The sequence below is a fragment of the Rana temporaria genome, chromosome 8, assembly GCF_905171775.1.
Source record: "Rana temporaria chromosome 8, aRanTem1.1, whole genome shotgun sequence".
Lineage (NCBI taxonomy): Eukaryota > Metazoa > Chordata > Amphibia > Anura > Ranidae > Rana > Rana temporaria.
The window spans coordinates 55,893,147-55,907,524 of NC_053496.1; the positions used below are offsets into that span (position 1 = coordinate 55,893,147).

At 41.3% G+C, this 14,378-nt stretch overlaps 1 protein-coding gene across 1 annotated transcript in view; it reads right to left on the reverse strand.

The window, feature by feature from the left end:
* The window catches only part of KNDC1 (kinase non-catalytic C-lobe domain containing 1), a 176,570-nt gene that overhangs the window by 37,503 nt on the left and 124,689 nt on the right, over nucleotides 1-14,378 (reverse strand). Inside the window, exons 21-23 of the mRNA XM_040361822.1 lie at nucleotides 6,009-6,122; nucleotides 3,877-4,024; nucleotides 892-1,053 (exon numbers count right to left, since the gene is read on the reverse strand). Coding sequence (XP_040217756.1) covers nucleotides 892-1,053; nucleotides 3,877-4,024; nucleotides 6,009-6,122 — 424 coding nt within the window. The remainder of the gene's footprint in view (nucleotides 1-891; nucleotides 1,054-3,876; nucleotides 4,025-6,008; nucleotides 6,123-14,378) is intronic.

Consider the following 14,378-nt stretch of genomic DNA (forward strand, 5'->3'; position numbering starts at 1 on the left):
CAATACATCTCTCCAGCGTGATCCTAATTCCTGACAGTGGCAGCATAGGCACTCCCCCACCCGCCCCCCTCCATAGATGGCTGAGCAACCTTTCAGTAAACCTGTGGATTGCCATGAGTAGTGAAGGTTCCTATTAGAGCAAAGCTCTCAAACTGGCTGCCCTCCAGCTGTTGCAAAACTATAAGGGCCCTTTCAGACGTGCGTACCGTATGTCCGCATTTTCATCCATACGTTGTGGATGAAAACGGGACATACATTGGTCCCTATGTGATTGCGGGTGTCAGCGGATGACCATCCGCTGACACCCGTAATCGTCCGCCTCCGCAAAGATCAGATTTTTCGGACGGAAGAAAATCCTATTTTTCTTCCGTCTGGCGGATCGAATGAACACGGACATACGGTCCGTGTTCGTCTGATCCCCCATAGGGGAGAGCGGAGGAAAGACAGGGCGGTCCCTGCACAGTGTGCGGGGACCGCCCTGTCAGCCAACGGCTCAGCAGGGATTTTACGGAGGATCCCCGCTGAGCTTTTACAGACACACGGAGCGGATCATTACTGATCCGCCCGTGTGAAAAGGCACCAAGTCCCATGAGGCATTGCAAGGCTGACCGTTACAAGCATGACTCACACAGGCAGAGGCATGATGGGACTTGTAGTTTCAAAACAGCTGGAGGGTCGCCAGTTTGGGACCCTTGCATTAGAAGTATGTTCTAGCACTTTATGGGACCTAAAGTCTTGTAGGATTGTTATTTGAGCGGTTCTTGTTTTCACACAGGTTCATATCACTGGCCACGGTGCCAACACAAAGCTTCTCTATGCTTTATATACTAAACAATACAATCGGTAATATTGCCCTGACTATAGAGAGCTCACTGACTCTCAAATACAGACCTTCCTGGATAGATTATCCTCAGAAAACTTGGTGCAGAGTGAATGTAATGATTTGGTGTCATCCTTTTTCTCAGAGCCAGGAGAAGAAATGGTGTATTTCTTATTGGTCAGTTCATGCAGCAATGACACCAGGTGTTCACCACGTTCATCTTTTGGAAGACTCTGAAAAGGAATCAATAAATTAGGTTATAAAGAGCTGCTGTGCAGAACAGGCTTTTACCTTTTAAACAACTTCCCTCATCTACTTGAGAATGCCTGTGTTCAATGAACGTCCCTGCAATCCCTCCTAAACAGTAAACTCTCATACCACTGTATAGCTAACATCAGAAGCTGGCATACCCAAATTCACCAGCAGGTGGTGCTGCAGGCAAAACCACTGTTCAAGAGAAAAAAAAACTGTATGCCAAATCTTTTTTGGGTAATAGCACAAGCAGGCAAATGATTTCAGCTTAAACAATTTCTTACAACATTTTAAATAAATATTAAGGAGAGAAAAATAAAAAATCATTGTAGCGTCTAACAAGAGATAAATAACAGAAAAGTACCAAGATTCTATTGCAGTGTAGAACTACATACAGGATTGCACAAAAGACTCATCAAAAGAAAAATGTCATAACAAACTGACAGTGTTCCTTCAGTACAGATTATACTCAGACGTACATGCTGCATTTAGAATCCTACATAGTAGGAATAGCTGAAAAATGATCAAAGAGTAAAGGGAGTTAAAGTGGTATTAAACCCAAAAGCCAACATTATATTGCAGCTTACCATTTTTTAGATGTAAAGGCTGCATTTATTTTCTTTTTTAGGCTTTCTTTCTTTTGTTTTCATTTGGTAATCCAACCATTAAGTCTGTTGCTTTTCGACAGAACCAGCTTGCCTACAAATGTATCAGTTAAAAGAAAGAAGTTTTTTTGCCCATTCACACTTACCTAGGTGGATGCAGCATCTGTCCCCCGGCGCCTCTGCACTGAGAACCGAGCGATCGAACACTGCCGATGGCTCGGTTCTCACAGATCCCTGAATGGAGAGCTGCAGACTGTCAATCAGCACCTCTCCTCTCTGCTCCTCCTTGCTCACTGGAGCGCTGAGCTGTGGAAGGGGCAGAGCAGCCGTTTTAGGCTCTCAGCGGCTCACTGAGATGCTGAGACAGGTATCAGTCCAGGCACCTGGCGGATCATTGTCGTGATGACGCGGTTCCTGGACTGATTTCTGTGACATCAGAGACTTCAGTCTGCTCTCTGCTGAAAACGGGCAACAGGAGTGCAAAACGAATTGCACTCTTGTGACCCATAGGAGAAGCCCAGTCAAACGAGCTCAGGCTGGACTTGTCCTTTAAGAGTGTTGAGATGAACCATTTAACACTGATAGGGGTCCCTACAATGATGAGCTTTTCCTGTGACCCTGCCAGTAAGTCTGTCCTTTTTCAGCTCACCAGCAGAATGTATTTGTATAAGACAAATAATTTAACACTAACAGGGATGCTTTTTTATGTAAAATCTTTATCCCAAAAGGGAAAAAAAAAAGGTTTGGTCCAACTGCTTATAAAGCAGGAGTTTGGCTTCAATTTGTCATTTTATGTAAATCTGCAATTCCATCTAACACTGCCCTCTCCCCAGATTAACAATTCTGTTGTCCAAAAGGTAATCTGTGCTCCTTCATCCAGTGTGGGGGCACCCAAATACAGGAGGTGTGTTACTGGCCAGATCATCAGGAAAAAACAGAAGGTAAAAAGCCTAAAAAAAGATAACTAATGCCACCACCACATCCAATGATTGGCAAGATGACGAAACGCGTAAGACGGAGCTACGCAAATTACGTCATCACGCCGGAAGGTCCTGAGACCAGTGGTTGGAACGCAAGGTGAATCGCACGCTGCGTTAACTATGCTCCGGACCGCAGAGACTGTCTAAGTTGTCTACTTTTCACTTGCTGTTGCGGTTTGTACTATACGCTGGGCTTTTTATTATTTTTGTCTTTGATGTTATACTTTTAATAAATACCTACCATGTATTACAGATTACACTATGGGAGTATTTTTGTTTCTGCCCCTGTGAGGAACTTCTATTTGACGTCAGAACGCCGCTTACCCAACGTTTCGTCGCAAAAATGGACGTGGTCCCGTGACCAGCATACACGCAATTTTTGATCTCCTGTGATACGAGATCAATTCCAGCTGGTAAGAGGCAGTGTGTCATTAAGGTGGAGGCGTCGCTCCATCATCACATTTCGGGTTGCTGTAATTTCCTTTGTCACTTGGAGATTGAAGCTTGAATTATTTCTTTGGACTATATGGGATTTCATTCACTTATGTCATTTCACTTCTATGGACTTTAACGGTTCATCACATTTTTATGGATTTTTCATTCTCTGTTTATTTATTGAGAGTGTCTGATTATTTCATTATTCACGTGTTTTTGGCACAGTTATATATTGGTCACATTTATATATATATTTAACATTATTAGCGCAGCTTTTTTTATTTTTCCTTTTTACTTTGATGAACTTACCTGCCTTGTGTTTACTTATTGGATTTCAATCTGAACTATATACCATATAGCTGCAAGTCATATTTAATGTGGTGATATACATCACTGCTGCACTGGACACTCTATATTTATTATTTTTGCCGATTTATTTAATTTATGTCGATGGACATTATTCACTATACTAATGCACTTTAGTATATTTGCATATGCATTTGTGATTTATGTGAATGGCATGTTGTATTTACACAGATAGACTCCATTAGGGAATATACTTGTTTACATTCATTAGCCTCATCAGGAGGCTTCACTGTATTATTAGTATGGTAACATAGGAGGAGTCACATCTCACATTGGTGTTTAGACATTTTTTTACTGAGACTTGATGAGCACTTAGAGGGAGGTAACGCCATCACCCCTCCTCTACAACTTATATGTGAAGGTAAAAACATAAGCTGTGAATACAGCAAATTTGATCTTTACATATAAATAAGCTCACCTGGGAGTTGCTCAAGTCTTCCAGCTTGTCTAACAAGTCCGGATTCACAGAGCAGTCAATGTGCCAGCAGTCCTCAATCCAAGTTTGTAACAGGATGATCGATCGATGGTAGATTTTTGCAGTCAAACAGCCTGGGTCTGTGTCTTCCCTGCAAACATACAAAACAGAGCGATTGTTGTAGAACAGCAATAATAACAGGCTTAATTTACCTGTGCAACTCCATTGACAACTGGTGAGGTCACTGAGATCCAACAAATTACAATTACCAAGACTCAAATCAAATATCATTAGGGTAGTGAAGGTTTATTCACAGCTACAATGGACATTATGATTATTATGTGACCCGTTATATAAAGGCTGCAAAAGTGGCATGGATTTAAAAGGAGGGGCTTGCTCACCATCGACCACCTAATGCCTTGTACACACGATCGGAATTTCCGATGAAAAAAGTCAGACGCATTGAACTTCATTTTTCTCGGCTCGTCGTGGTGTTCTACGTCACCGCGTTTTGGACGGTCGGAATTTGGTCCGATAGTGTGTATGCAAGACAGCTTGAACGGAATTCCGACGGAAATTCCATCGGATTTTAACCCATCGGAAATTTAAATCGTGTGTACAGGGCATAATGCTGCGTACACACGATCATTTTTCAGCATGAAAAAAATAAAGTTTTTCAGCATGTCGAAAAAACGACGACGTTTTCCCAACTTCATCATTAAAACGACCATCGTTTTTAAAAAATGATCTAGCAAAGCGCGGTGATGTACGACGGCACTATAAAGGGGAAGTTCCATTCGCCTTTGGGCTGCTTTAGCTGATTCCGTGTTAGTAAAAGACGATTCGCGCTTTTTTGTCTGTTACAGAGTGATGAATGTGCTTACTCCATTATAAACGGTAGTTTTACCAGAACGAGCGCTCCCGTCTCATAACTTGCTTCTGAGCATGCGCTTTTTTTTTTTACGTAGCTTTAGCCCACACACGATCATTTTTTACAACCCAAAAAACGACATTGTTTAAAACAACGTTAAAAAATGCAGCATGTTTGAATTTTTTTTTTTTGTTGTTTTTCAGAACCTGAAACAGGATGTGAAGCCCACACACGATCATTATAAAATTACATTTTTGAAAAACAAAGTTTTTTTCCATGCCGAAAAATGATCGTGTGTACGCGGCATTAGAGTTTGCCACCTGCTGGAGATTTATTGATACATTTTAATGCCTTTCAAATTTGAGTGCATATTTATTATTTTTCATTCTACCAATGGGTTTTAATAAATGCTACCCTTAGGCCACGTACACACGGTCGTTCCAAACCGATGAGAATGGTCCGACGGGCCATTTCCATCGGTTCACCGCTGAAGTGGCCTGATGGTCTGATGTGCGTACACACCATCGTTCCAAAAACCGATCGGGTCAGAACGCGGTGACGTCAAACACACGATGTGCTGAATAAGACGAAGTTCAATGCTTCCAAGCATGCGTCGACTTGATTCTGAGCATGCGCGGGTTTTGAACCGATGCTTTTCTGTACTAACCATCGGTTTGGACCGATCGGGCAGCGGTCCATCGGTTCAATTTGAAGCAGGTTTTAACATTTTGGACAGAAGGAAAACAGACCGATGGGCTATACACACGGTCGGTTTGGACCGATGAAACCGAACCTCGGTCCATTCTCATCGGTTTTGTTCGACCGTGTGTACGCGGCCTTAGTGGCGCTTTTCTCTCCATTTTGTTTATACCTGATTTTCTGGTGGAAGCCTCCTCAGATCCTACTTAATAGAGAGACTGCCGACGCTGCCATAATGTGAATTTCATGTTTTCTATGGGCCTTTCTCAAGGACTAAAAAGACTCCTTTCATTTGTTTATCATTCCTTGCCAATTGTTTGTGTGTGATTTTTTTGGGCAGTTTCACCATTGCCCTCCTTTTTTTGCATCTGGGTACGTTTAGGGTGCCATTGCCCTTTACAGATCTTTTATTTAGCTTTGGCTACCTGGCTGCTGGCATTTGTCCAGTCCGTTGCTATGTACAAAATTATGATTTTGCCGTTCTGCCACAAAATTTCAAAATTAAAATGGGTTATGTTTTCAAAGAACACGACATTGGGTGGTGTAGCATATATTTCATTAGTACCTTGGCACTGTGTTATTAATCCCGTCAATAAGGAACTGCAGCAAATCTTCCTGGGAACAGAAATATCGGAAAGTGTAGAGCAACTGCTGCACATACCCATCCAAAACAGCATTCCTGTAATACAATGATAAACATAAACACTTCGAAAAGTGAATACAATATACAATGCTAGCGGGTATTTTACTGATTTTCAATGACAGCTAAGACCAGGGCAGGACTTAGGGTGGTGGGGACCCCTGGGCTTGAGTCACTTTCGGGCCCTACCTTCTAGACATTACTTTAAAAAGAACAAAATGATACATACACAAGCTATGTATTAGAGCTACACAATTCTGGATAAAGTGAGAATAAAAAAAGATCACGATTCTGAAGTAAACCCCGGCTGATTTTTGCAGCTTTTCAATTATTAAGTTATAACAGCTCATCGCAATGCAATACATACATATACATTGTATATATATATATATATATATATATATATATATATATATATATGTATATATATATATATATATATATATATATATGTATATATATATATATATGTATATATATATATGTATATATATGTATATATATATATATGTATATATATGTATATATATATATGTATATATATGTATATATATGTATATATATATATGTATATATATATATATATATATATATATGTATATATATATATATATATATATGTATATATATATATATATATATATATACATATACACACACACACACACATATACATACATACATACATACATATATATATATATATATATATATATATATATATCCCCCCAATACCTTTTTTAGGATGGTTTCGTTCTCTGTATTTCCGGGTATCTCAAGCGCCATTCGTACAGCTGTTATGCGATTCAAATTATGACGTTGCTTCCGCCCTTACTGTGTTCCTGTCGGTAATCTCGCGCACGCGCCGTAACCATTCGTTGCCGTGTCTGCGGCTGCTGTTTTCCTATCTTCCTGTATCAGGAAGAGTGGAAGGAGCTAAACACCGCAAGACTTCTCCGTGCCGGACAGAGGGAAAGTTCTCACAGACTGCACTCCAGCAAGCTTTAAATGCCGGTTTAGAGGGGCGAATGTGCGCAAGCGCGGTGACGTTATGCAAATGATCAGCTGCCTGTGTTATGGGCTATTTTTTAAGACAATGTTGTGTTCGAGGGTTTACATTACAACCACTTTAAAATGACTGGCATATTATTGAAAAAAACTTAAACGTAAGGGGCCCCCTATTAGGTGGGGCCCATGGGCTTGAGCCCAGTCAAGCCCAATTGTAAGTAAGGCCCTGGCTATGACATTTACTCAGTGGAACTTTACACAAAATAATAGTACTTGAATGCATCAGTGTGGAGGCATACAGAAGGGGGTTTGGGAAGGTCACTTTTTACTTTAGGAAGAACAGTGTTATACTGGGTACACATGATCCGAATATCAGCCGGTTAAGCAGGAACCAGCCAACATTCAGAGAGTGTGTACAGCTGCCTATCCAACAGAAGGCGGTCCAATGACCAGTTTTTATCAAAGGAACATGCTGGAAAACAACCGACCAGCAGCTGGTCAGCGCTTGCAGCTTATGGCTATGAACGCTGATCAGTATGTTCTGGCAGAGAGGTAGTCCCCCTGCCAGAACACAAAAACTCAGCAGTGGAGATCGTTGTACTAACATTACATAATTAGTACGGCAACCTCTCAGGGGTTTTTTTTTTTTTCGTTCAGCCCACTGGGTACCAGGCTTTTGGCTTCTTGTACATGGGCCAAATATGCCAATTTACAGCCTCATTTAACTGGCAGGTGATACTGATAGTCACAAACATCAGAGTATGTACCAACAGTCTTACCTCTCTGTCCAGATCATGCACATTTTGTATTGACCTGCGTGCCATATTATGGCTGGCATTTATACAAACGTTCATGGGACTAGAAAGGCAACACTAGTGGCAAGCTGCATCACTAAATACATATCTATTTTGCCTATGTGCAACTGGCCTTACAGAATGTACAGCTAAATCCAGAAACAATAATTGAATATATTGCAGATTACCAGTCCTTGTATGTAATTGATTTATTTACATTTTTACCCTTTATTTCATCCGGTGATCCTGCCAAAAACACACTTCTTATCCCAGGGTGACCATGCTTACTCACCGCACTGTCTACAGGGGAGTAGTACTGGGACTCTAGCATATCACTACAAAACATAAGCCTAGTACACACTATCAGTTTTTTTTTTGTTCAACCCAGTGGGCTAAACGAAAAATAAAGAAAACTGAAGTGCTCTGGAGGGGGATTATGTAACAACAATTCGGTGTTAGTACAGCGATCTCCCCCGCTGAGTTATTGTGTTCTAAAAGGGGACGCCCCCCCCCCCCCCCTGCCAGAACACACCGGTCAGCCCTCAGCCATTGGGTGAGAGCGCTGATGGAATGCCGATCAGCAGACATTTTCAGGTCATGCCTCTTCGACAGAAGCCGTACCGGCTGCTGTACACAGGGGCCTAATGTCAAACGGTTTCTATTGAACCGGCCGATACCGCCCGATATTTGACCCATGTGTATGGTGCTTTAGCCCTTTTTTCTGCATAATGGAGATGAGATGTGTCTAGTTCACAGAGATCGCTGGAAACCATGCAACTGATAAGAATATAGCACAGGCAGAAAAACTTTCTTTGGCATATTTAAGAGACCTAGAGAACCAAGGAAGAGACTCTTTCATTGTTAGGCCCCATGCACACGAGAAGCAAATGCAAACACATGTAAACTCAAGTTTTCAAAGGCAAAAACCGGCGTTTAAAATGCCAGTTTTTGCCGCGAATTTCACTGCGTTTTGCGGCTATCAGCGTTCATAACAAAGACATTGTAGACCCTCCCAAAGCTTTGAAACGCAAAAACGTTTGCGTCTGAAAAAAACGAGCCTAAACCCAACTGCTTTAAAACGCAAAAAAACGTGAATGTGTGCATGGACACATAGGATAACATTAAATGTGTTCAGGGGCAGTTGAAAAAAATGCCCAAATGCCTCTGAACTCGAGTTTACCAGCGTCTCGTGTGCATGGGGCTTAAGGGTTTAAAAGGCTAATCACCTTTTGGAAGGAGTGATTTTATATGTTCCACCCGTGTTTAGGGAACATGTTTCAGCTCCTGTCGCCAGTTCACCAGACACCCCCTCATCAGTGTTCAGGCAGGGGGGGGGGGGGTCTTCTCCCTTGCCTCCCTCTGTCCATACAGCTGCATCATTCGTTCACCGTTTTCTCTTAACGAATGAACTACAAGTACTAAAGGAAAAGGTCAGGAGGAGATAGAAAGCAGGAGGTCTTGGGAGGAAAGAAGAGGATGGTTTGTGTTTTATTTTTTTTTACACTAGTGCCCGGTACACACGATCCGATTATCGGACGAATGATCGTCTGTTTTTGTATGCTAATCTCACGTCGAATCTGATGAGTTTACTAAAGTAACGAAAATTCTCGTACGGCAGAATAAAAAATCGGAAGTGAAGTCATGTGTTGTAATGCATTCGTATTGCTTTTTCGAACGACAGCTGTACTGATTAAACGAAAATCGTACGATCTGGCATCGTACGAAAAAAAATTCCGTGCATGTCCGATAGAATAAAATCGGACGAACTGTCCTGATCGGCTCTCGGAAGCTCTGTACTAACGATCCGATTATCGTACGATCGTTTCGAAAGCGGCATTTTTCGTACGATTTTCTGATCGTGTGTACGGGGCTTAAGGCCCCTTTCACACATGAGAAATTTCCAACTCGATGCTCTAAAGCAGGCCATACACGGTCAAATTTCGAACAAATTTTATTTTCAAAATCAGAAAGTTCGTTTTTTTGTGATCCGATGATGCCACCATTGATTTTCGAAATTCAGCCGGCCAAACCTTCATGTTGCCGGGAATATTCTTTTCTTTCCGGGAATATTCTTCTATTACATTTCTCGCTCGATTCTCCCATCATTGATCAGAAAATCGTTTGTTTTTCAAAAAATTTCCAACATGTCGGATTCCTCAAATTTGTTTGCCGCATGAAAATCGGCTTTTGCTGCATCCCCACCAACGGTGCGAAATTCGTACGAAAATTCTTTGATACGATTTTCGAAAGAAAATTCTTTAAAAATTCGAACAGTGTATGGCCGCCTTAAAACACTCAACAAGCCAAATTCCATTAATTTCAATGGCCCTTGTTCACATATGATCGTTCTGTCATCTGACGTGAAAGGCCTGTCACTCAAAAACATGAGCTTCTTTTTGGCAGATTACAAGCACGTTTGGCCCCATAGACTTCAATAGAAATGCATGACTTGAGAGTTATACTATCGTTTGTTGTGTTTTCTGCTCAACAGCAGCTCTCCACCCCGAAATTTCCTCCTGCTGCTTTCTATTGGCTAAACAAAAATGCCTGAAGCTGTAAAACGCTCATAAATACCCTTCTAAAATGCTTGTAATACACTTCTAAAAACGCTACAAAACTCTCAAATAAAAAACGCCAGTAAATCGCTATGCTCAGGTGTGAATGCAGCCTAAGTTGGTGATGTAGCTCAGGGCAGAGTTTTGGATGGGTTTGTATGTTAAGATTATGAATTGTATTCTTTGGGAGAGTGTAAACCAGATTGGTAGAGAGTGTTGGCAGATACTTAGGCCCCTTTCACACAAAGGCGGTTTGCAGGCACTATTGCGCTGAAAATAGCGCCTGCAAACGACCCTAAACAGTGGCTGCTGTTTCTCCAGTGTGAAAGCCCGAGGGCTTTCACACTGGAGCGGTGTGCTAGCAGGACCGCTCCAAAAGTCCTGCTAGCAGCATCTTTGGAGCAGTAAGAGGAGCGGTGTGTTTACTGCTCCTCCACTGCTCCTTCCAATTGAAAGCAATGGCAAACCGCGGCTAATTGTCTGTTGCTGCAGCCCACTAAGGGTGCGAAATTTGTACGAAAATTCTTTGATACGATTTTCGAAAGAAAATTGTTTTGAGATTCAAACCGTGTATGGCCGGCTTTAGTGGGTAGAAGAAGTGGAAAGTAGAGAGTAAAAGGTAGAAAACAGTTGATGAGGACTGAATGAGAGGGTGTTATTGAGAGTGCTGAACCAGGTCTATTTGGCAATGTGAAAGAAGGAATTGTATTTTTGAATGGCAGATTTATACAGGGCAAAGTGTTGCCAGGAAGTTTAATAGTGTGGCTAGGTCTTTTGAATGTTCTGGTGCCATCTGTTTTCCAAGGCTGTAGGGGTCAGGGAATGATTCTGTGTGTAGTGAGGGGAGCGAGTGTGTCCAGGAAGGATGAGTGTGAACTGCTGTAGAAAGAAATGGCTGGGTCAAGGCAGGACAGGGATGTCAAAGATGTAGTCTGTTGCAGAATAGAGAAGGGTTAACGTAAGAAAAATGTTTTTACAGTAACTGTCAGTTGGAGGGATAGGAGGTTGAGGACAGGGAGAGTATGAAGCTGAGAAATTTGTGATCGGAAAGAGGAGGAGGAGAGGTTGCAAGGAGTGAAGAGGTGACAGAATACAAAGTCAAGGATGTTGCCAGAGTGTGCCCATTTTGTTAGAGTCAAATGGGAGTTGAAAGGTAACTGGAGTGTTAGGATTAACAAGGATGTTGACGTTGCCAAGACTGATTGTGGGTATTTCAGAATAGAGAAAGGTTAGCCTGGCAGAGAAGTAATTAAGGAGGTTTGATACCAGTCCAGGAGGCCGATAAATCACAGCAATCTTCAGAAAAACTGGACAAAAGAAACCAATTTGGTGAGTTCCAAAAAAAGAAGAGGGGCACCGATAGGGGAGGGAAGAATGTACCTTAAATGTGCTTTGTGGGGATAGAAGGATTCCAACTACACCTCCCTCTTGGATTTGGGTGAGTCCAGTGAACGCCACCATGAAAGAGGGGAGCTGGAGAGGCAGAGTCAGAGTCCTAAAGCCAGATTTCAGTTACAGCAAGTGGGTTAAAGGAGTTAAAAAAGGACAAGGACAGATGCAAGCCTACAGGCTGAGTGGCCATCCCCGAGAGCACATGGGGGGGGCTGGTTCTGGGAAGATAAACTAGTGTGTGGATTGATTTCTGCCAAAGGAAGGGGGGATATACCCCAGGAGTTATTAGGAAGCAGACGGGTGAAAGAAGTAATATGGAAGTCCGATTTATATAAAGGCACATGCCCCAGTGGCCTGGATGTTTCCGTCAGCATGTAGGTTCAGAAGTAGCAGAAGGTGACAAGTGTGGTGATCGGGAGATGGCAGGTGTGAAGGTGATATAAAAGCTATTACAGTCACCCGACATGACAAACTACATGGAAGTGAATGAGAGCCATCTTAATGCACACTACTGAATTCGCTCCAACTTCAGAAAGGGTTCTTGTACTACTGCAAGGTGACTTCTAGGCGACTTGTACCCATTGATTTCAATGGAAGTCGCCTCCAAGTCGGATCCCCTGTCTTAACTGAAGCAACTTTACAGGAAGAAAAACTTGTTTTCTTAGGCAAACCCCTCCCTTCCACAGGGCTAATTACTGTTTGATTGGCCACTGGCAAAGTCATCTGCCCTGAAGGTGACTTGAAGTCGCCTTGTAAGTCACCTCAAGTCGCGCTAAAGTTGCCTCGCAAAGTCGCGCCCAGAGCCGTGTTGCCCCTGTATGAACCGGCTCTAAGGGTCACAGAAATCGAAAGTTTCATCAAAACTCCGGAACTCCTTTAAAGGGGTTGTAAAGTTTCTTTTTATTATTTTCTAAATAGGTTCCTTTAATCTAGTGCATTGTTGGTTCACTTACCTTTAACTTCAATTTCCCTTCTAAATGTTTTTTTTTTCTGTTTTCTTTGTCTGAATTTCTCACTTCCTGTTCCTCCTCCGTAAGCTGTTCTAAATGACTTTCCACCGTTCAGATGATGGTGGAAAGCTTACCGAGGATAAACAGGAAGTGAGAAATTGAAACAAAGAAAAAAACAATTTAGAAGGGAAATCGAAGGAAAGGGTAAGTGAACCAACAATGCACTAGCTTAAAGGAACCAATTTAGAGAATAAAAGACGAACCTTTACAACCCCTTTAAAGAACAAGGGAAGCAACTCTAACACACAAAGTGGTTTATTCTCAGAATTTCAAGATGAAAATATAGGGGGAAAAAAGTCTGAAAGAAAATGAATGCAGCCACCTTATATTAGGAAGCTGCAATAAATGACACATTTGCCATTTGGTTTTGATTTGCTTTAATTACAACCTATTGCTGAGCCTAGGGGTATTGTCCTAATGCTTTACTGTTTTCACATCTGAAAGACTTGCTGTGAACAGTTTCTACATGTCTGGACTGTCTATAGATGGTTGTCACTCCTCACATAATGGGGAAATATGGAATCCACTGATCATTCATGATATAGAATGTTCTGAAGCCCCATTTTTGTTGAATCCAAGTTTGTTTTAATGTGGCTCCTGCTTCCTGTTGTGAAGCCCCAAAAACTGCTGTACAGCTGGGCACTGTGGGGTGACTGGCACTGCGGGGTGACTGGCACTGCTCAGAAATGATTTCCTTGCAGTTATACCACATGAAAGCAACATCTGGAAATACGGTTGTCTGAATGGAGTTTTTGAAATCCTTGAAGCAAAGGCACATCTTTTTTATTTTTTTTTCTCAGCAGAGCAACTGAAAAATTGTACAGTAAAGAATATACAACACAGATGAGGGTTTACACTTAACTGCTTCAGCACCCGAGCACCTCTTATGGACTAGAGCAAATAAAAAATTTCAGCTATGGGGAACTTTATTCTTCAAAAACATTGTCATTGCTTAGAATAACAAAAGAAATACATATATTATTGTAACCGTTTTGTTTTAGGTCTTAAAAAAATAAAATAAAAATAGTTTTTCTAATTTGATCAGCGTTGGTTAATTAAAAGAAAAAAAAAGTGTCATTGTAAATAAAAAGTATACATTTTATTCTAGAATTTATCCGAAGTTATAATTCAGTTAATAAAGCATTACAAAATAAATTTTTTTTATTTATTTTATACTATCTGAATACCCGGCGTTGCCCGGTCTTCCTATCTTAACCTTTTGGGGAGGAAAATCATAGTAATATAAATATACCCATCTTTTATATAAGGGTGTAGGTAAGGGTTAATTTAACTGTCATATATTTTTATTTGGCATATAAGTAATATGTGTACCAGGTATTATTGAAATATCTCCAGGCGTACAGAAGTAATGTGGGAACATACATTTCCCATTGATTTGCATGGGACTTTAAACAAAAACCCCGACCCTCACAAATGGGGGTAGTTAAGGCATAAATTAACTATCCTATAGTTTAAGTGGACATATAAGTAACATGTGACCAAGTGTTATGGAAATATCTACAGCCGTTTGGAAGT